Below are 22558 nucleotides of genomic sequence, written 5' to 3' on the forward strand. Positions count from 1 at the left end.
TTTGGCAAACCAGAGACAGACATGAGGAACTGATGTGATGTTCTGATGCACTCTCCAAGACGTTTCCAGCTATTGTCCTCTTGAGCCCCATGACTTCATCTGGAATAGCTTCTATGAAGGTTTGACCTTCATGAATACTACTTTTTGGTATAAACACTGTAAATATCTGATTGAAGGTGAACCAATTAACTTTATGTCTAGTTAGATTCCCTGGAAGACTGTGTGACCCAAAAAGAGAACCCTGATCAAAAGCAGATGAGGGGTGAACTCAAATGCTCAAGAGTAAGACAAATCAATACCTGGGAGTTTATTATAGAAGAGCTTGTGCAATGGTATTGTTTGAGGTCTTTAAAAATAATTATTGGAGATCACATTCATCTCTAATCATTTTGACAAAAATGAAGAAGTCAATTAGATCTAAAGTTTTTACAATCCACTGCAAAGAATGTAAGGTAAGTTTATTTGAATTCTACATGATAGTTCTTTCTCAGTAGAGAATGCATATTTCTCATATGCATTAACCCAAACCTTCTTTCCAATTTAATTAAATTCTGGAAGGGATCAACAACATCCTAGGAGACTCAGGCCAATTTTCACTTCTCTAGAGAATGAATGAGCCTTGATCTTGGCAGGACTTGGGAACCACAAAAGGATTATAAAGAGTGAAGATATAATATCCTATTATACTAAAGGAGAATCAAGTAAGAAATATCCTGGCTTGGACTAGCATAGCAACAGTGGGGATGAGGCAAAGACTTTGAAATATATTCTGAAGGTAAAACTAACAGGACATTCTAATGGATTTGACGCAGAGAATGAGGAAAATGGGGAATATAAGATGATTCCTACTAGGTTTTTAATATGAGCAACTAGAGGGACAGTGATACCACTTCCTAAGATGGGCAAGTTGGGGAGAAGAGTCTATGTCATGGGGCCTAAAGGAATCCAAAGTTATTTTTCGAACATCTAAGTATGATTTTCGTTCTAGTAGAGATGTCAAACAGGCAGTCTGATACACAAATGAAATCAGAGGAGAAGTCAGACTGGAAATATCAATATGAAATTCATTAAACATGTACAAGATATTTAAAGTAATGTAATGGACGGGAGAATCCAGAAAGAGAAAAGATGGTAGCCTAGAACTAGGCCCTGAAGCCCATCAAGGAAGGGCCATCAAAGGAGAAAGGGGGCAGGAAAAGTGGTAAGAGGGAGAACGTGAGGAGAAATGTATTCTAGAATTGGCAATGTGAAAATAACGAATGGCCCTGATGAGAGCAGTTTCATTGTAAGAGTGGGGATAGAATCTAAATTTGAGAGGCTGGACAAGAGAATGGGAGGTGAAAAAGCAAGTGAAGATAACTCTTTCAGAGGTTCTGATATGTCACATAACAAAGAGAAGGTCCATAACTAGTGAGTGATGTGAACCCAAAGGTGGGGGTGGAGCAGTGCTGATGTTTTAAAATGGTAAGATGTTTCTTTACTGACAGGAAAGATAAAAAGAGAAGACTGTTGGCCAGGTGTGGTGGCTCATGCCTGGAATCCCAGTACTTTGGGAGACCAAGGCTCACAGATCATGAGGTCAAGAGTTTGAGACCAGCCTGGCCAATGTGGTGAAACCCTGTCTCTACTAAAAATACAAAAATTAATTGGGCATGGTGATGGGTGCCTGTAATGCCAGCTACTTGGGAGGCTGAGGCAAGAGAATAGTTTGAACCTGGGAGGCAGAGGTTGTGCTGAGCTGAGATAATGCCATTGCACTCCAGCCTGGGCAACAGGACAAGACTCCATCTCAAAAAAAAAGAGAAGACTATGATGACACAAGAGTGGTGTCATCAGAAAACGATAGTACCAAAGTCCTTGGGGAAGGTAAAAACGGACATTATATGGAGCACAAATAAAACGCCCTGAATCTGACAGAAGCAAGTATACTACTTAGATTTGACAACAAGAAAATGCTCGGATCAGTGGCTCATGCCTATAATCCCAGCACTTTGGGAGGCTGAGGCTGGCAGATCACTTGAGGTCAAGAGTTCAAGACCAGCCTGGCCAACATGGTGAAACCTCATTTCTACTAAAAGTAGAACTTTTATGTTTTAGTAGAAAGTTCTACTTTTACTAAAAGTAGAAGTTTTATGGTGGTGGGCATTTATAATCCCAGCTGCTCGGGAGGCTGAGGCAGGAGAATGGCTTGAACTTGGGAGGCGGAGGTTGCAGTGAGCTGAGATCTTGCCATTCACTCCAGTCTGGGTGGCAAGGGCGAAATTCCATCTCAAAAACAAAAAACCCCACAAAATACAAAAAGTAGCTGGGCGTGGTGGGATGCGCCTGTAATCCCAGCTACTCGGGAGGCTGAGGCAGGAGAATCGCTTGATCCTGGGAGGTAGAGGTTGTAGTAAGTCAAGATTGCACCACTGCACTCCAGCCTGGGCGACAAAGCAAGACTCCATCTCAAAAAACATAAAAAGGCCAGGTATGGTGGCTCACGCCTGTAATCCCAGCACTTTGGGAGGCCAAGGCAGGTGGGTCACAAGGTCTGGAGTTCAAGACTAGGCTGGTGAACATGGTGAAATCCCATCTCTACGAAAAATACAAAAATTAGCTGGGCATGGTAGCGTGTACCTGTAACCCCAGCTACTTAGGAGGCTGAGGCAGGAGAAGTGCTTGAACCAGAACCTGGGAGGCAGAGGCTGCAGTGAGCTGAGATCATGCCACTGCCTCCAGCCTGGGCTACAGAGCAAGATTCCATTTCAAAAAAAAAAAAAAACAAGGCCAGGCACAGTGGCTCATGCCTGTAATCCTAGCACTTTGGGAGGCTGTGGTGGGCGGATTGGGAGGCCAACGTGGGCGAATCACGAGGTCAAGAAATCGAGACCATCCTGGCCAACATGGTGAAACCCCGACTCTACTAAAAGTACAAAAAATAGCTGGGCATGGTGGTGTGTGCCTGTTGTTCCAGCTACTCGGCAGGCTGAGGCAGGAGAATTGCTTGAAACCGGAAAACAGAAGTAGTAGTGAGCTGGGATCGTGCCACTGGGATCGTGCCACTGCACTCCAGCCTGGCAACAGAGTGAGACTCTGTCCACCTCCAAAAAAAACCAAAAAACAAAAAATGTTAAAAAAAAAAAAAAAAAAAAAAGAACAGAATGAATATGATGACTGTCTAAAGTAAAAGTAGAAAGGAGGTAGGGGAAGGTATAGATGTAGATTTCAAATGAACCAAAATGTTTTTTTAAGTTATTTATTTTATTTTTTGTAGAGACAAGGTTTCACTTTGTTGCCCAGGCTGGTCTCAAACTCTGGTATCAGGCGATCCTCCAGCCTCAGTCTCCCAAAGTGCTGGGATTACAGACAAGAGCCACTGTGACTGCCCAGCTGAATCAAAGTATTTGAAGGAAAAAAGGAAAATTATTTGGAAGGAGCAAGAATACTCAACTTACTTCCTACCCTGAAGTATGTAAAGTATAATATTTTAAGGAACAGGTCTTCTTCCTGGGGATGAGTGGGATATGAAAGAAATTAGAGGAGACATTTTATTGATTAGAGTGGTTTTCCACAATAAGGACAGTTTCCCATATGGACCAGAATCACCTGGCTAACTTCAAAAATGGAGATTCCCTATCCACATCAGATCTACTGAATGATAATCTTTGGAGGTGAAACTAGAATTCTATATTACAAACAAGTATTTCAGATGATTCTTACGTAGGCTAAAGGTCTGAGAACCACCAAAATAGAATCACCTTTGAGGAAATACAATATAGAACTCAAGATACACCATTTTAAAAAAAGTTACACCTTTAAAAAAAATATACATGGGAAGTATATATGATTAAATATAAATGTCTCTGATTTTCTGTAAGACACTATTACCTTTAGAATATCCAATCTCAAAACAGAAATAAAATTACCGAGTGTGGTTCCTTGGGTGAGTGGATTGCATGTAATCTTTTCTCAGCTGGTCTGTCAATAAAGCTTACCAGGGGCTCAACGATAAACACACACAAACACAAGGATGGGAGAGCCTTCTGGATATTCTGGGATAAACAAGGCAATTACAAAAAACCAACTCTATAAGAATAGCATTACCTGGTTATAGGAAGAGCTGTTCAGTCATGCACAGAATATGGTACTTACTTTCCTCTGACATGGGAAGGTTTGAAGCAAGGCTTGATGTTTCTGGCTTCTGATCACTGACATCTGGATTGCTTACTTGACTGGGAGAACGAAAATGAATACATTAGCCCCTGATTGATTTGCTGCATTGCTAAAAGTGATGAGATCAAACTCATTTTCTCCTAGGATATACAAGTAAGAGGCAAGGTAAATCTTCATGATATCTTATTGTTGGTTTTTAACTACTTGAAGAAAGCTAGGGCCAGGGCTGGTACCCTCAGCATTCTACTGTTCTTATATCTCTAGATCCCTTTAGTTTTTATATCACTCAGAAATTCTAGCTAATTCATTGACCAGCAAGTCAGATTTTTCTTTAACACCATATGGTAAAATTAAAATTACACAACATCTAAAACATTGCTCTGTCACTTTAAAAAAATTGTACATATTATATGTTTATAGGGTACAATGTGATGTTTTGATATATGAAACCGTTTTCACTTTTTTTGTGAAAAAAGTATGTGAAAACATTTAAATTCTATGTTTTCTGTAATTTTGAAATATACAATGCTATATTATTTATTACAGTCACCATTTTGTACAACAGTGCTCTGTTACCTTGCTCCCAAAGTACCACAGGAACGTAGGGAAACATCTTTTTTATACAGCGGTTCTCGATCAGCTACAAATCACAATCATATGACATGTGTTTTCTTTTTTCCTTCTTTTTTTTTCTTTTGGCCTTCTTGTGGTCAGGGGCTTAGAAGAGATGTGTTTTCAAATTCATTCCTATAATCCCAACACTTTGGGAAGCCAAGGCGGGTGGATCACTTGAGGTCAGAAGTTTGAGACCAGCCTGGCCAAAATGGTTAAACCCTATCTCTACTAAAAATACAAAGATTAGCCAGGCGTTGTGGTACGTGCCTGTAGTCCCAGCTACTAAGGAGTCTGAGGCCTGAGAATCGCTTAAACCCAGGAGGCAGAAGTTGCAGTGAGCCAGGATCGTGCTACTGCACTTCAGCAGAGGCGACACAGCGAGACTGTTTCAAAAACAAAACAAATAAACGAATTAGACCGGGCGTGGTGGCTCACGGCTGTAATCCAAGCACTTTGGAGGCCAAGGTGGGCGGATCACCTGAGGTCGGGAGTTCAAGACCAGCCTGACCAACATGGTGAAACCCCGTGTTTTTTTTAAAATAAAAAATTATTAAAAAAAGAAAAAAACCAAATTACATGTTTGCTTCCAAGTAGAGGTTTCTAAAACCTTAAGATGATTCATTCTACTATCTTTCTCTTCTCTCCCAGTTAAGAAAAAAAACCAAACACCTCATTTCCTATTTGTTATTATACCCAGGACTAAGCAACATCATTTTTTTTTAACTTATAAGGAAAATAGGGAGAAATTACAAATGATAAGTCAGATAAACTGGGAGGACAAGTCATTATGTTAGATAGTTTTATGCTGGGGAGACACCGCAGAAATTCTGGAATGAAGACTGCTCTTTCATTCTTCACAATGTTCTCCCTTTTCCATCTACTTTACTTTTCATTCTTCAGCTATTCTCTCCCATTATAGCACAGTGGTTAGGACTGCTGATTCTAGTCAGACTGCTCAAGTTCATATTCTACTGTGCCAATAACTAGCTCTATGACTGAATTTATCTGTTCCCCCCTTTCTACATCTGTCAATGAGAATAAAAATGAAACGTACTTCATAGGGTTGTTATGAGGACTAATAAGTTAATGTTTAGAGCAAAGCTAGAACATAGTAAGCACACTTTAACTGTAACTGTTATTATACTACAACTTCTTCACAGCCCAGGCATCCTTCCTACATGAATGCACCTTAGAAAGGAACCTGCTTTGTTCTTCTACACTCTAGGGAGAGATGGAGGACACTGTACCAGAGGTCCTATATATCTGCTGACTAATCAAAGGTAAGAATAGTTTCTACACAGCAACATTTTTTTAAAAATGTTGCTTATATAAAAAATATATAGCACTAAAATTTATAAAGTTTTCGTATCATTTCTGAAACTGACTTCTAATATTCAATTCAACCATTCAACTATAATAAGGCATATATTTTTGTTTGGTCAGTTTTTTTTTTTTTTTTTTTTTAAGACAGGGTTTCACTTTGTCACCCAGGAATGCAGTGGCTCGATCATGGCTCACTACAGCTTTGACTTCCTGGCCTTAAGTGATATTCCTACCTCATCTTTCTGAGTAGCTGGGACTACAGGTGTGTGCCACCACGCCCGGCTAATTTTTATAGAGATAGGGTTTCAGCATGTTGCCTAGACTGGTCTCAAACTCCTGGGCTCAAGCAATCCGCCTGCCTCAGCATCCCAAAGTGCTGGAATTACAGGCATGAGCCACAGTGCCCAGCTTTAATGGTATATTTTGAATGTTCAAATAATTTCTCCTCATATGTACTTAATGTTAAAGCTAAATCCCCAAGTAAGGTTCATTTTTATCTTGTTACTCAAATGTTCATATTTTTAAAATAGAACTTAATGTACTAAGATGTGATTATGGAAATGGAAGGGTAAGTGCAAGAAATTGTATGAAGTAGCTGTGTCAGTTTTTCAAACTGGGTGATTTATTACAGTTACTTGAAGAGTTAATGAAAATACAGACTTCTGGACCCCATCTCACCACTCACTTACATAGAATTCCCAGGGGAAGGGTACAAAACTGGACTAGAACTTCACATTTCTGACATCAATAACTAGTTTGACTTCTCCATGTACCTGAATAAGTCTGAGGTTCACTGTTATACCCACTATTGAAGACTATTTCTAGATCCTGTATTTTAGAAGTTGGTGATATTACTATGGTCCAGAGTGTTCCTAAAATCCAATGGTCCTAGAATCTTATGTTATAGCAACATCCTCTATATACTCAACTGAGCAACTAGAGAATAAACAGAAACAACAGCATCAAGACAGTGAATTAAGTCTAGCACTTGTTAAATATTTATAAGTATTATCTCAGCTGGGTGCGATGGCTCATGCCTGTAATCCCAGTACTTTGGGAGGCACAGGCAGGTGGATCACAAGGTCAGGAGATGGAGACCAACCTGGCTAAGATGGTGAAACCCCATCTCTACTAAAAATACAAAAATTAGCTGGGCATGGTGGCGGGCACCTGTAGTACCAGGTATTTGGGAGGCTGAAGCAGGAGAATCACTTGAACCCAGGAGGCAGAGGTTGCAAAAAGCCGAGATCATACCACTGCACTCCAGCCTGGGAGATAGAGCAAGACTCCATCTCAAAAAAAAAAAAAAAAAAAAAATATTATTATCCCTAGAGAAATGACATACTGTCTCAAAATATAATTATTTTCAGAGTTATATAAACATAAATTTTGCTTAACAACAAATACACCATGAAGAAAATGCTCTAAAGTGAAGTGACCCCAAAAACTCCAAAACATCCGAGTCCATAAGGTGAGCATGACAAATACCTTCTTCTTATTCAACTATTAACACTATTAGCACTATTAACAACACAAACAGCAGATGAATGGACAAACAAAATGTGGAACAAACATACAATGGAATATTACTGAGCCTTAAAAAGAAAGGAAATTCTGACACATGCTACAAATGGATGAACTTTAAAGACATCATGGTGAGTCACAAAAAGACAAATACTGTGTTATTCCATTTCTGTGAGGTATTAGAGTAGTCACAATCATATGGACAGAAAGTAGTATGGTGGTTGCCAGGAGTTTTTGGAGATGGAGGAATGGAGAATATTGTTTAGTGGATATGGAATTTCAGTTTGGAAGATGAATAAAGTTCTAGAGATGAATGGTAGTGATGGTTGCAAGACAAAGTGATTGTACTTAATGCCACTAAACTGTACACTTAAAATGGTAAATTGTAGGCTGGGCACGGTGGCTCACCCCTGTAATTCCAGCACTTTGGAGACTGAGGAGGGCAGATCACGAGGTTCAAGACCAGCCTGGCCAATATGGTGAAACCCCATCTCTACTAATAAAACAAAAATTAGCCAGGTGTGGTGGCACACGCCTGTAGTCCCAGCTACTCAGAAGGCTGAGGCAGAAGAATTGCTTGAACCCAGGAGATGGAGGTTGCAGTGAGCCAAGATTGTGCCACTGCATTCCAGCCTGGAAAATAGAGGGAGACTCCATCTCAAAAAACAAACAAAAAATGGTAAATTATATATTGTGCATATTTTATCATAGTAAAAAAACTGCTGAAGGTAAAAGAAATTGCAGGAAAAGATGAAAGTGATGGGTTCTTTCCAACAACTAGAGAGGTTAGCCTTAGATAAGATCAGGGGAATTAATTTCAGAGGAGAGAGAAACAATATCCAAGAGAAGCAGATTAAGTAGGTAGATTTGGTGAAAGAGAAAGGAGGTGTTCCTAATCTCTCTTTGAACTAGGGAGCAAGATCCACAGCTGAGTGAATGGCAATAGCAGGAAAGAGAAGGCAAGGGGAAAAGGGTGGGGGAGGAAAGGAATAAAGGAATTAAGATGATTTTAGAGGCTGGGAAATCAGACATACCAGGAATGGGGTTTAAGTGCCTGTTTTAGATCTAATCATGAATAGAAACTAAGAACAGTCAGCACAGTTTTGTGTTTTTCTCTCACAATGTCTGAGTGATTGGGAGTAAGTATAGAATAGGTTAGATAGCTGGGTTTAATCAGGGTTGTGGTTTTGCTAGGCAAGTATGACAGAAAAAAAGTAAGGAAGTTAAGAATGTTTGCAAGGGACTAATTACAGTAGATCTTATAATTAAGTTTCTCTCCCTTCCCCTTCCCTCCCTTCCCTTTCCTTCCTTCTTCCCTCCCTCCCTCTCCTTCCTAATTACAGTAGATCCTTTTTTTTTTTTTTTTTTTTGAGACGGAGTTTCGCCGTTGTTACCCAGACTGGAGTGCAATGGCACGATCTCAGCTCACCGCAACCTCCGCCTTCTGGGTTCAAGCAATTCTCCTGCCTCACCCTCCCGAGTAGCTGGGATTACAGGTGCACGCCACCATGCCCAGCTGATTTTTGTATTTTTAGTAGAGATGGGGTTTCACCTCGTTGACCAGGATGGTCTCAATCTCTTGACCTTGTGATCCACCCGCCTCGGCCTCCCAAAGTGCTGGGATTATAGGCGTGAGCCACCGCGCCTGGTCACGGTAGTTCTTAGAGTTAAATTTCTCCCTACCTCCCTCCATTCCTTTTTTTTTTTTTATGAGACAGGGTCTTCCTCTGCCACTGACGCAGGATGGAGTCCAGTGATGCAGTCTTGGCTCACTACAACCTCTGGCCCCTGGGCTCAAGCAATCCTCCTCCCTCAGCCCCCTTAGTAGCTGGGACTAAAGGTGTGCACCATCATGCCTGGATAATTTTTTGGTGATTTTTGTAGAGATGGGGTCTTGCTATGTTGCCCAGGCTGGTCTCAAACTACTGAACTCAAGTGATCTACCCACCTGGACCTCCAAAAGTGGAGCCGCCACAGCTGGCCAGTTAAGTTTCTTTACTTTTTTCTTTTCTTTTTTTGTTTGAGAGAGTCTTTCTCTGTCGCCCAGGGTGGAGTGCAGTGGTGTATTCTTGGCTCACTGTAACCTCCACCTCATGGGTTCAAGCCATTCTCCTGCCTCAGTCCCCCAGGTAGCTGGGATTATAGGCTTGGGCCACCACACCCAGCTAATTTTTGTATTTTTAGTAGAGATGTGGTTCTGCCATGTTGGCCAGGCTGGTCTCGACCTCCTGGCCTCAAGTGATATGCCCACGTTGGTCTCCCAAAGTGCTGGGATTATAGGCATAAGCCACTGTGCCTGGCCAAGTTTCTTATAAGGAAGAAACTAAAGTTCTTTTTAAGAGGGTGATGGCGAAAATATGACAGATTATTTAATTGATGGTTTAAGACATCATCTGGCTAACATGGCAGTTCTAGAAAAAGCTGAGATGATAGTGTGTGGAGGTAAAAGTGTAGGATTCTTGAAATTAATGTGGTAGAGATGATGCAGTTTCTCATATGGCAACAACAGAAGGCAAGAGCTGTGGACAACTGAAAACCATGGTATGTGGAAGCCAAACTGTAGGGTGAAAACAAGCTGCCTCTTTTCTATAAGAGGAGGGGGGTTAATGACTAAGTCACTTCATACCCATTTGGTAATTAATACCAAATCTCTTGGAATTTCTTTATTTCACTTATGCCTCCTATTCTGTATATTGTATGTTTGACTGAAGAATATGGTGCTTTTCATCTTTATCACTGAGTCTCCTCTATACAGTACAATGCCTGATATACAACTTGAGTTTGGTACATATTGTTGAATAAATAATGAATGCATAAAGAAAAATCAGTGCAGGTGTTTCAGGAAAAAACTATTTGGGAAAGAAATTTTAATCTTAAACCAAATAATTTCCAAATTAAACAGCTGACAGTAAGAACCAAAAGAGGGCAAAGCATGCCCATACACTAATCAGCATGTGAAAAGGTAAAAAAAAAAAAAACCAACCTGAGTAGTTCATTAAAAAGAAAGTGAACTGTACATACCTTATAGTTTGCTCTCCTGATTCCTGCATCTTGGCTTTTTTCACCTGCAGAAATAAATATACAAAGGTATCAATGTACTGATCTGTTTTTAAAATCATTTAGCTACTCAAAACAGCAGGCTATTAACTATTACAGGATAACTATTTAATTTTGTTTTGCTTAGATTTATTTAATTAATCCTTGTTATATTTTAGAGCTACAGATGAAATTTGTTTTTTAAAAGGTGCACTTCTTTTTAATGAAAAAAGTTTCTTCTGATTCAAAGGAAACTGTTTACCAGAATTTTTACTCAAGGTAGATAGAATGTTTACTAGAATTAAGTATCCAAGCTTGGAAACAAACTAGTTGGTTTTATACTGTAATAGGCAAATTATATTTAAACGAACAGTAAAGATGGCAATCTAAGTATCATGTACTCATTTATTTAACTCATGGCTTTATAGTTGTTTACTGTCAAAAATTAGTATGAATTCTTATCAGGTTACCAGTAATGTAGAAAATATTGTTCACCCTATTTTTTTCCCCATATTTCACATTTTTTATTTCCTTATGGGGAGAAGACACTTCCACTGAAACAGTGTAAGAATCCACAACTGAAAGATCAATGGTTAATACTAATGGATTTTTCTGTTTTCATGTTACCAAGAATCTGATTTTAGAGCTCTCTGGTTAGAATTGGTTGTAGTAGAAACATGTCTAATATGCTTAGCCATTCAAATTGTAAATATTTAAAAGTACTTCAAGCTAATGGAAGAAGGCAGAAACTCTCCTAAATAATTTGAAGCAAAGATATCAGGTGAAACCATAGATATTTAATACTACATTGAATATTTCGGACAAGGCAAATAATAAATGCAAGTCCCATAAAATTTCTCGTGGCCATCTGTTCCTTATGAGAGTATACAACCACAAAATAAATGAAACCAAACATTCTTGGTTCCTTGCTTATGGTGTGTCAAAATGTATTCTATTCAATGTTCTTTTAATTTTCATATGTACCAAAAAGGAGAAAATAAAGAAACAAAGACAAATTAAAAAAAAAATTCTAAATTTAAAACAAAAAATACATTAGAGCATTTGAAGCAAAAACAAAAATAAAACCTTGAGGTGGGTAAATCTTTATTAAGCATGACATAAATCCAAAAGCCATAAAGGAGAAAATAGATATGATTACAAACAATCTTAAACTTCTGTATGATAAAAGATACCATAAAAAAACCAGGAGGTTGAGAGATTCCAGAATGGTATGCAGACTGCAACAAATAAATCTAACTGCATTACAAATGTATATGACAATCTCATTGAAAAAGGTGAGGGAAATATGATCTACCTAGGTCATTGGAAACCTACTGGAACATGTAACATTGGAAAACAGTGTTTTGCCTGGAAACTATCAGGCTAAAAACAAGAAAAATTCATCTAGTTTATCTGCCTGCCATAATTTCATAAATGACAACATATAGCTTTTTATAAAATGTTCTTATGTAACATCCTATCTAAAGATGATAGCAGTTACATAAGGTGAGATAATAATGTACTCTTCCAGTAGTAGAGTTGAATTTATGCTTAGCTTAGCCAAAGACTTTCCTTGCTATCAAAGAAATATCATTATGAGCTGGTTAGCTGAGTAACCAAAACAGTCTGTACTCTTCAAATAGTAATTCAAACAAAGAAAATTAGAGCACTGAGGAATCTAACTTATCATAGTCTTCATTCTATCAGAGGTATAAAGCAACAAATTTAGATAATCAACTCCAAAAGAAAAGAAAAAAGGGGGAAACATAGGGGCTTGGAGCAGCATTTTTAAATTTACTTTTTATTGATTTATTTAAGACCAGGTCTCGTTCTGTCATCCAGGCTACAGTACAGTGGCACAATCTTGGCTCGCTGCAACCTCTTCCTCCCAGGTTCAAGCAGTTCTCATGCATCAGCCTCTCAAGTAGCTGGGACCACAGGTGCACACCACCATGCACAGCTACTTTTTGTATTTTTAGTAGAGACAGGGTTTCACCAAATTGGCCAGGATGGTTTTGAACTCCTGGCCTCAAGTGATCTGCCCACCTTGGTCTCCCAAAGTGCTGGGATTATAGGCATGAGCCACTACGCCTGGCAAAGATTTATTTACTTTCAAGGAAGAACTATGCTTCTTTACCCTCCTTCACTTTTAAATTATTATAGTGCCAACCCAGTACAGAGTACATATTCATAAACAGAAAGGGAGAAAATGAAACTGAAGTTGTATCTACCAAACAGAAAAGTCTGGGAAAGAAAAAGGTGTTACAACATACAGATATATATATTTTTTAACCTCATATGGCCCATTGTTTGTCTGGATTTGAGCAATTATGTCCCCCTCTGAGGCAGAGATATGCTAACTAGGCAGTAGAGGCAGGTAAATTAACTAAAGAAGACAGACAGATTTCACTCAATTATAGAAGTATTGATTCAAACAATACAATCCAGAAACTGACAGAAAATGATTCCTGGTTGTTAGCAGGAATAGCAAAGATAGGGCAACAATTTTCTGGGGAGTTTACAGAGTAATACAATACTTGCAATAATGAATACTGAAAACTGCACAGCAAAGTAAGCAAAGATTCAAGTAGCAACCTGTCTTATACGGAACAATTTTCATTAACAAAACCAGTACAGATTATACAAGCAACTGGTATCCAAAGGATTAGGACCATATCCATTTATCAATATTCATGAGAAGTATGCTGTCAGCATCATCTTCAAATACAGAAAGCAAAGTATTTCTGTATCTTACAGATAATAAATGCTTATAGTACATCAAATAAATGCTGACAGTTAATACAGGCTGCCAGTAAGAAAGCAATAAAGCTGAAAAAGCTCTCTGTTAGGGTTAAAAGTGAAAAAAATCACAATCTCTTTTTGTATATGACATAATTTTGTATATAGAAATCTTAAAGAATACATTAAGAAACACTAGAACCGATAAACAAGTTCAGTAAGGCAGCAAAATACAAGACAAATCTATAAAAATTAATTACATTTCTATATACTCACAATAAACAATCCAAAAATGAAAAAAGAAATTCCATTCACAATAGAATCAAAAGGAATAAAATACTTAGGAGTATAGCTGGGTGCAGTGGCTCACGCCTGTAATTTTAGTGTTACGATCACAGACAACGAGAAAAAAGCTGAATCCCAGAAATTTCAAGACAGGCTTAGAAGTAGTACTCTCGGCCAGGTGTGGTGGCTCAGGCCTGTAATCCCAGCACTTTGGGAGGCCGAGGTGGGTGGATCACTTGAGGTCAGAAGTTTGAGACCAGCCTGGCCAACATGGTGAAACCCCAACTTCCTGTTCTACCACAGCATGTTAGGTATGACTTGTGTTTTTTTCTTTTTTTTTAAATGTAATCTCTCTGTCATCCAGGCTGGAGTGCAGTAGCGTGATATTAGCTCACTGCAACCTCCGTCTCCCAGGTTCAAGTGATTCTCCTTGACCAGCCTGGCCAACATGGTGAAACCCGTCTCTACTAAAAATACAAAAAATTAGCCGGGTTTGGTGGTAGTCCCAGCTACTTGGGAGGCTGAGATGGGAGGACTGCTTCAGCCTTGGAGGCAGAGGCTGCAGTGAACCAAGATGGTGCCACTGCACTCCAGCCTGGGCAACAGGGTGAAACCCTGTCTCAAACAAAACAAAACAAAAAAAGAAATGTTTCACTACTTGGTTTGTTTGTTTGAATTTAAAGGTGATGGCAGGGAGAAATTAGGTGCTGGAAACGATAAACTAGCGCTAATTTAATGCTGACTGATGACAGTTTTCTAAAACAGATTCTTGAACAGACCTTTGTAGATATCTAGAAATGGATATGACAATCACCTGGAGCGATTATATATTTTCTCTAAGAACACTCAACTCAACATTTTTATTGATAACTTAAAGATTTAGGCTATAAAAAGGTAAAGTATATGAGAAAGCTGGAAGGAATAAGATTTATGAAGGTATCAAAGGATGATAATGTTACTTCTTCAGGGGCTCTCAGTGTGTAAACTATAGTGTGAGGTATTTCTTTTTTTTTTTTTTCTTTTGAGACAGAGTCTAGCTCTGTCGCCAGGCTGGAATACAGTGGCACAATCTCAGCTCACTGCAACCTCCCACTCCCTGGTTCAAGCAATTCTCCTGCCTTAGTCTCCCGAGTAGCTGGGATTACAGGCACATGTCACCACACCCAGCTAATTTTTATCTTTTCAGTAGAGACAGGGTTTCACCATGTTGGCCAGGATGGTCTCAATCTCCTGACCTCATGATCTGCCCACCTTGGCCTCCCAAAGTGCTGGGATTACAGGCATGAGCCACTTCGCCTGGCCGAGGTATTTCTTATTCTCAATCCATTGCTGGTCTTAATACTCTGGCTATACAATAATCAGTCAGAGGATCCTCTCATCTGTGGATAAGATTCTTGCATTTTTGGAAGCTGATTTATAGTAATATAACAAAATTATTTACAACTCAGTTGAGGATTGATTAGCAATAAAGGGAAGGGGAAATAACCTGAAGTTAGAATTTATTGGATTGTGAGTTTTCTAAACAAAATCTTTTTGGGGTGGCAGGGGGACACGGAATCTCACTCACTTTGCTATCCAGGCTGGAGTGCAGAGGCACAATCTTAGCTCACTGCAACCTCCACCTCCCAGGTTCAAGCAATGCTCCTGCATCAGCCTCCCAAAGTAGCTGGGATTACAGGCATGTGCCACCACACCTGGCTAATTTTTGTATTTTTAGTAGAAATGGGGTCTCCCCATGTTGGCCAGGCTGGTCTCAAACTCCTGGCCTCAAGTGTCCACCCACCTCCGGACCCAAAGTGCTGGGATTACAGGCATGAGCCACCAAGCCTGCACAAAGTTTTGAGATAGAGCAAGCAATTAGTGCAGAAGAGAAGGGGTAATGCAATAAGGAAGAACAAGCAAAGAAGACAATGGGATTAAACTAACTTCAATAATAATGCCCATTAGTAACATCTCTAGGGTTAAAAAACATTGGCTTTATTTATCATCAACTTGGGATGGGGCCATTCTTTCCACTCATATTTTAGATCTCCACAACAGCCTGTGAAAAGCCATTTTTTTCTTACCTAAAGTGTGTCATTACTCTTCCTGCTCTATTTTAAACATTAATCAGTGTTGTGTTTTCTTAGATTCTGTATTTGTCTATTTGACATCCATTAATCACAGAGCAAAACTCAAGGCTAAAGTTGTTTTTTATCTCTCCTGAGATCCAGTGCCCATACTCTGAACCACCTCCTTTACCTAACTCTCACACACTAAGACCCTATTTCTCCTGCCCTAAATCATAAGTCAACCCAGGACAAAGTACCACCAGACAACCAGGAACAGCCCCTAGGCCACAAAGCCTGACAGAATTGTTCAAACTAGTCAACCCTAAGCTGTTTACCCTGCCTATCTTGCTTTTCCTGTAGAAACCTCAGTAAGTCTGTGGCTTATGCCTTCCTCTCACTCTTTCTGCCTCCTGACCAACAGGGTACTTCCCCGTGTGGCATGCTATGCCTCTTGTTTCAAGGGGAACTATGAGTAAACACTAAACTTGTCTTTCAATGGTACTGACCTCTTCATGTCATCACTCAATCACCTCTATAAATTAAGATCTTGGCACAAATCAATAAGGAAAAGATGCCCTGTGACAACCATTTATAGTTAGCAGAAATTTTGGTTTTAAAGTGCTTCAATTTCTTACCTTTCTCTGAAGTAACAATTAGGTTTTGCACATCATATTACAGAAGTTCAACAAAATGACAAGGAAATGAAGCAGAGCAGAAGAGACAGACAACCAGTCAGCAGGTCAGCCTCACAATTCTCATTACCTTAAATAGGTAAGGAGTAACTAACAACAATACCCATATTTCAACAATATGTCAACACTTACATAAATCTTTTGAAAATACACCTAGACCTTTGTCTTACCGCATTAAAAACTCAATGGCATAATTTTCCTTAGTATATTTAGTATCTGCAATTCAGCTATTTGTTCCAATAGTGTACATCTTATACACATTCCTCAAGATAATTTTAACCCTACCATTTCCCTGATTATTAAAGTCCCACCAGGGATAGGGGATCACATTTCAAATGTTTGAAAAGGTCTTTTACCAGTTGCTAATGTCTTCTTAGTTTTGTACTTACCTCAACTGAAGGGGTTAGAAGAATAATGACAAAGTAATCATCAATATACATTTTTCAACATAAAGAAAAATATTAAACATATATTGAAGTACTTCATTAAAAAATAAAAATAAATAAATATTTAAAAAGGACTTTATCATTTAAATGGGAGCTAGTACACCTAAAGAATACATCTAGAACATGAAAAACTTACTATTTGCTTTCAAAATTCAAATTTTTCTAGGTTAGATTTTCGTGCCACTGTATCTTCTCTTAATTTGAAATGCAAGAGGCCCACTCAGGACAGCATATTGAATCAGTAGTTATCAAACTTCAGAAAAAGAAACTGAAGATAAAAGGAAAAGACCCTTCAGCATAAAAGTTATCTTAAAAGAATGACACTATTGCTTTTGTTTTTTTAAATATTAAGGGCCAAAAACCAAAAAGAAGATAAACCCACATCACTTGGGAACATTTAAAATTATTTTATTATGTTAAGTATTTAAAAGAAATTAAGAATTCAAAATAGTCTCTAGGGTTTTATCTGTTTTTAAGAATTAGCTAGTGGTCAAATTACACCTTCCTCACTATACTACTACTTTTTAAAAAATTAACTCAATTAGGGAAATTTAGGTAAAAACAAAACGAAATTTTCTGGTAGAAATGGTGATATACTGTCAGTCCAATAAAGACACGTCCTCTTTTATTTTCTAAAAACTGTAACACTAGACACTTACTTTTTAAAATGACATTTTTAAATACAATATTTCTTTTGTAATACTGAATTTTCTAAACAGACTCCTTAGAATTAAGTCAGCAAAATACAACATTGTTTTCTTGGAAGAAAATGATTAAGGAATCTTTTCCTTATTTTAATAATAATGAAGATCTCTGAAGATTAGCTATTCTCAATCAACTTTAAACTGCAAAAGGAAATACTTACTGGTTGCTCTGGTAAATCTTGCTCTTCTTCCATGAGGACTAATATTTCTTTATTATGCTTATGTGACTGGATTGCAAGTCTCTCTCAGCAGTCCTCACAATCTGTTTTTAAAAAGGAAGATTCAAAGCTTTATACACTCTTTAAAGTATTATCATTGAGGCCATCAGAGAATAATATTTTAGTATTTTGCTACCCCAAGCTTTCTATGTGAGTTCCAATTGCAAAATCTCAAACCTGCACGTGGCTTTTCAAAAAAGACATGCTACACCAAATCAAGATAGGTGTATACAATGACTTTTATAATACCTTGCAAAAGCCAACATGTGAAACCACTTCTGCTGGTTACTATGGTGCCTAATACATTAAACATTTTACAATGACAGCCATGTGCAGATAATAAAATAATTTTTTAAGGATTAGAGTTACATTAAAAATGATAGAGACTGGCCTAGCAAGTCACCAAGTTATGATAACATCTAACCTGCTTTAATGTGGAGCATTTACGTAACTGTTAACACAGACACACAGAGTTACCTTAAATAGGACAAACCAGATTCACAATCAACTATCTGTATATATGTAATCAATTTAAAGGAAAATTCAATTATTCTCTATCTCAATAATAAAAATAAATAAATATAGTGAAATCTTGACTTTTGGAACTAAGGAAAATAATCATGCAAAGCTAAGACCTAATTTAATTCTGAAATAATGAGCTTCTACCAACTGTGCTGCCCAGTCAATTATTTAAGCAAAATCTTTACATTCTCAGATTCTGCTCTTCCTGTCCTGATTTTCAAACAAAAAAAAGGAAAAACAGGATTCTAAGTCCATCTTACTGTGTCCTGCTGACAGGAGAAAAAAATTAGAAAGCTGCATACATTACACAAATGAAATACTCCATTTCTAACAAAAGTGAAACCAGCACTCCTCCCAAAAGATGTGATTGCTTGTACATTTAATTAAAGTCACAGCTGTTTTCAATTTTTCTACCAACCACTGTACCAACTCACATACAAAGCTAAAGTATACAATCTTATTACAGAAGTACTGAAAATAGACAAATACCATGAAAAGGAAAACAAAAAACTTGTTATGTCAGTATACCACACCACTCTACTTCTATTACTCTGTACAATGCGACACAACTTTTAGAGTCACACATGAGGGTTACAATTACATACGAAGCTGTCCAACTCTAACACAGCTTTATTTCCTACCCCAATTTAGAGTATCAAAAGAAAAAAAGTTTAAAGGTCAGAAGACTTGATGCTCAGTGCACTCACGTGTAGCTTATACACAGACCTCAAAAGCTAAGTTCTCCTACGACATGACGCACATAACCAGTGATACAGAATTACAGAGTACAATAAGTAAAGCTCATGAGCTATCTTCCCTACATTTGTTTTACTCAACTTAGAAGAGCATAATCAATGTGACTTGAAACTAATTAACAACTATGAAAGATGAAACATTTTTTGTTTTACTAATTTATGTCTTAGTTTCAAACTGAAATATCCTTTCTTTAAGGGACAATCCTTTTCATTTTAGTACTGTCTAAATGTACATTAAGTACATATATTATTTCATCCAATTTGAAACAGCAAAATAGGACCAAATCATTAGGGAAATGTAATACCTTCAATACCCCCTTTTGTTGAATTTTTTTTTTTTTTTTTGAGATGGAGTTTCCCTCTGTCACCAGGCTGGAGTGCAGTGCCACGATCTTGGCTCACTACAACCTCTGCCTTCCAAGTTCAAGCAATTCTCTTGCCTCAGCCTCCTGGGTATCTGGGACTACAGGGGCACACCACCATGCCTGTCTAATTTTTGTATTTTTACTAGAGATGGGGTTTTGCCATGTTGGCCAGCCTGCTCTTGAACTCCTGACCTGAGGTCATCTGCCCGCCTCAGCCTCCCAAAGTGCTAGGATTACAGGCATGAAGCACCACGCCCAGCCAATGTCGATTTTGTGTGTGACCAGTTCTCATTTATACAAAACTTACATTACATGTTTTCCCTAACTGAAGGCCACAACTGTAAAAACTACAATCTCTAGTATATTCTCGGCAAGGGAGATGAAAGGGATATCCATTACATCATGGAGGAAGGGTTATAAATTTCATCTCTGATAGGCGAAAGGTAAGAATAAATGTTAAAATATATATATGTATATATACACTCAATAATGTGGTTTAATTTTGTTTTTAAACACAAAAACTAATTTATTTTAAAAATCTGAATTACAGGCTGGGCACAGTGGCTCACGCCTGTCATCCCTGCACTTTGGGAGGCCGAGGTGAGCAGATCACGAGGTCAGATGATCGAGACCAGCCTGACCAACATGGTGAAAGTATTTTTAGTATCCACTAAAAATACAAAAATTAGCTGGGTGTGGTGGTGGGCACCTGTAATTTCAGCTACTCAGGAGGCTGAGGCAGGAGAATCACTTGAACCTGGGAGGTCAGGTTGCAGTAAGACAAGATTGCGCCACTGCACTCCAGTCTGGGTGACAGAGCAAGACTCCTGTCTTAAAAAAAAAAAAAAATCAGAATTACATTAAAGAAGAACATAATACTATTTACAGGTCAAAAGGGGTCATGGGCTTTAAAAAGTAAGAAAGAACTTTTATCGAGTTGAATAATGAAGAATCATTTTTAAAAGAAAAAAATAGAAACACCACTATAAATGGTGGGGAAATAAATTATCAATAAATGTTAAAATATTGAAATTTTGCTTTTTAGAAATATGGTAAGATTAAATCGATTTTAAAAATAGAAAAAGAGGCCGGGTGCAGTGGCTAACGCCTGTTATCCCAGCACTTTGGGAGGCCAAGGCAGGTGGATCACAAGGTCAAGGGATCGAGACCTTCCTGGTCAACATGGTGAAACCCCATCTCTACTAAAAATATAAAAAAATCAGCTGGGCATGGTGGCACGTGCCTGTAATCCCAGCTACTCAGGAGGCTGAGGCAGGAGAATTGCCTGAACCCAGGAGGCGGAGGTTGCGGTGAGCCAAGATCACGACATTGCACTCCAGCCTGGGTAACAAGAGCAAAACTCCGTCTCAAAAAAAAAAGAAAAAAAAAATCTCCTATTTCTTGACATAAATCCTGTAAGTTGCAAGAAAACCTTCTTTAAGGGAATATTTAAAGACATTCCTTTCTACATCTATTCTTTGAAAATAAGCATGCTTTGTTGTTTCCATCTTTAAAATTCCCTTTGTCTTCTCAGCTTTTCAATCTAGGAGAAAAAAAGAGAAGAATAAAAATTTCTTCTTCTAAATTTAGAAGAAAAGGACTGGCCAGGTGCAGTGGCTCATGCCTGAAATCCCAGCACTTTGTGAGGCCAACATGGTGAAATCCCATCCCTGGCCAATATGGTGAAACCCCGTCTCTACTAAAAATATAAAAATTAGCTGGGCGTGGTGGCAGGTGCCTGTAGTCTCAGTTGCTTAGGAGGCTGAGGCAGGAGAACTGCTTGAACCCAGGATGCAGAGCTTGCAGTGAGCCAAGATCGTGCCACTGCACTCCAGCCTGGTGATGAGAGAGTTTCCATCTCAAAAAAAAAAAGAAGAAAAAGAAAAAGAACTTTAAAACCAGGCTTGCTATCTCAAAATAACTGGTCAACGACCAAAAATAATTTTGATCATTTTAAAACAAAAAGCTGCCTACAAGGAAAGAATATGATATATAAATTACAACTTTTGGGATTCTACTGGCAACATATGATGTATAGGAAGTTTGCAAACATACATTCAGGTACATTGTGTATAAAATGCACTAATGACCATAAATTATGTAATTCTAACAAAACACACATCTAAATACTACTTTCCATCAACACAGTATTCTCCTGCCTTCCAATAATTTGTAATCAGAAAGACCTGAAATATCAGAACATACTAAATATAAGAAAGCAAGTATTCATCACAGTTCCAGCATCTATCAATGTTCTAAAACTAAGATTTCATACCATTTTCCACAAGTAGTACATGCTATATAATCAAGTCATACTTATTAGAAAAAGACAAAAGTACAGTATAACTGAGACAATATTGCAAAACGTGGTAATAAAAGAAGTACAGAATTACTGTAGAAATCTTAGTATTAGTTTCCCTGTATTAGTTCTAGAATTGAATTTTTTTTTTTTTTTTTTTTTTTTTTACCATTAACATAACCTGGCAGTATTTCACATTCAATGAGATTCATCTTGTTTTGGTTTTTTAAGACAGTCTCTCACTCTGTCGCCAGGCTGAAGTGCAGTGGCACAATCTTGGCTCACTGCAACCTCCACCGCCTGGGTTCAAGCAATTCTCCTGATCAGCCTCCCAAATAGCTGGGACTACAGGTGCACACCACCACACCTAGGTAATTTTTGTATTTTTAGTAGAGACAGGGTTTCACGATGTTGGCCAGGATGGTTTTGATTTCTTGGCATCGTGATCCACCCACCTCGGCCTCCAAAGTGCTGTGATCACACTGAGCCCGGCCAAGATTCATCTTTTATAATATCAAATAATACAACAGTTGTGAGACAGAAGTGAAAAGTAGATTTTTGATGTAATTAAAATAAACATAATTAAAACTTAGAAAAACAGCTGATGAAATTACACAACATGCCCCAAGTTAATCTTTTAAGTGCCTTTAGAACATTTGGAAAGTAATGTCTTTTCACAATTTTCTAATTTCAATTCTTACTACTGGTTTCTAAATACACTTGTTTTGTCACCTTTTTTAGAAATACAGCTTGTCAGTATTCATTTGCCTTCATGAACAGAATTCTGGGAAAATTTAAAATTGAGACTAGAAATAGTATTGTGAATGCT

General features: G+C 38.1%; 1 protein-coding gene across 20 annotated transcripts in view; it reads right to left on the minus strand.

Annotated features, from left to right (window-relative positions):
- EYA3 (EYA transcriptional coactivator and phosphatase 3) overlaps positions 1-22558 on the minus strand; it is a 106001-nt gene that overhangs the window by 63460 nt on the left and 19983 nt on the right. For 11 of the 20 annotated variants that reach the window (XM_035308384.3, XM_035308376.3, XM_035308383.3 and 8 more), the window contains 3 exons: positions 17732-17832; positions 10639-10682; positions 4135-4214 (listed from right to left, as the gene is read on the minus strand). In XM_035308384.3, coding sequence (XP_035164275.1) covers positions 4135-4214; positions 10639-10682; positions 17732-17764 — 157 coding nt within the window. In that variant the 5' untranslated portion in view covers positions 17765-17832. Of the gene's footprint in view, positions 1-4134; positions 4215-10638; positions 10683-17002; positions 17135-17731; positions 17833-22558 lie in introns of all 20 variants that reach the window. The other 9 variants (XM_078330899.1, XM_078330894.1, XM_078330900.1 and 6 more) reach the window with 1 other exon arrangement.

Source organism: Callithrix jacchus, chromosome 7 (assembly GCF_049354715.1).
Source record: "Callithrix jacchus isolate 240 chromosome 7, calJac240_pri, whole genome shotgun sequence".
NCBI lineage: Eukaryota > Metazoa > Chordata > Mammalia > Primates > Cebidae > Callithrix > Callithrix jacchus.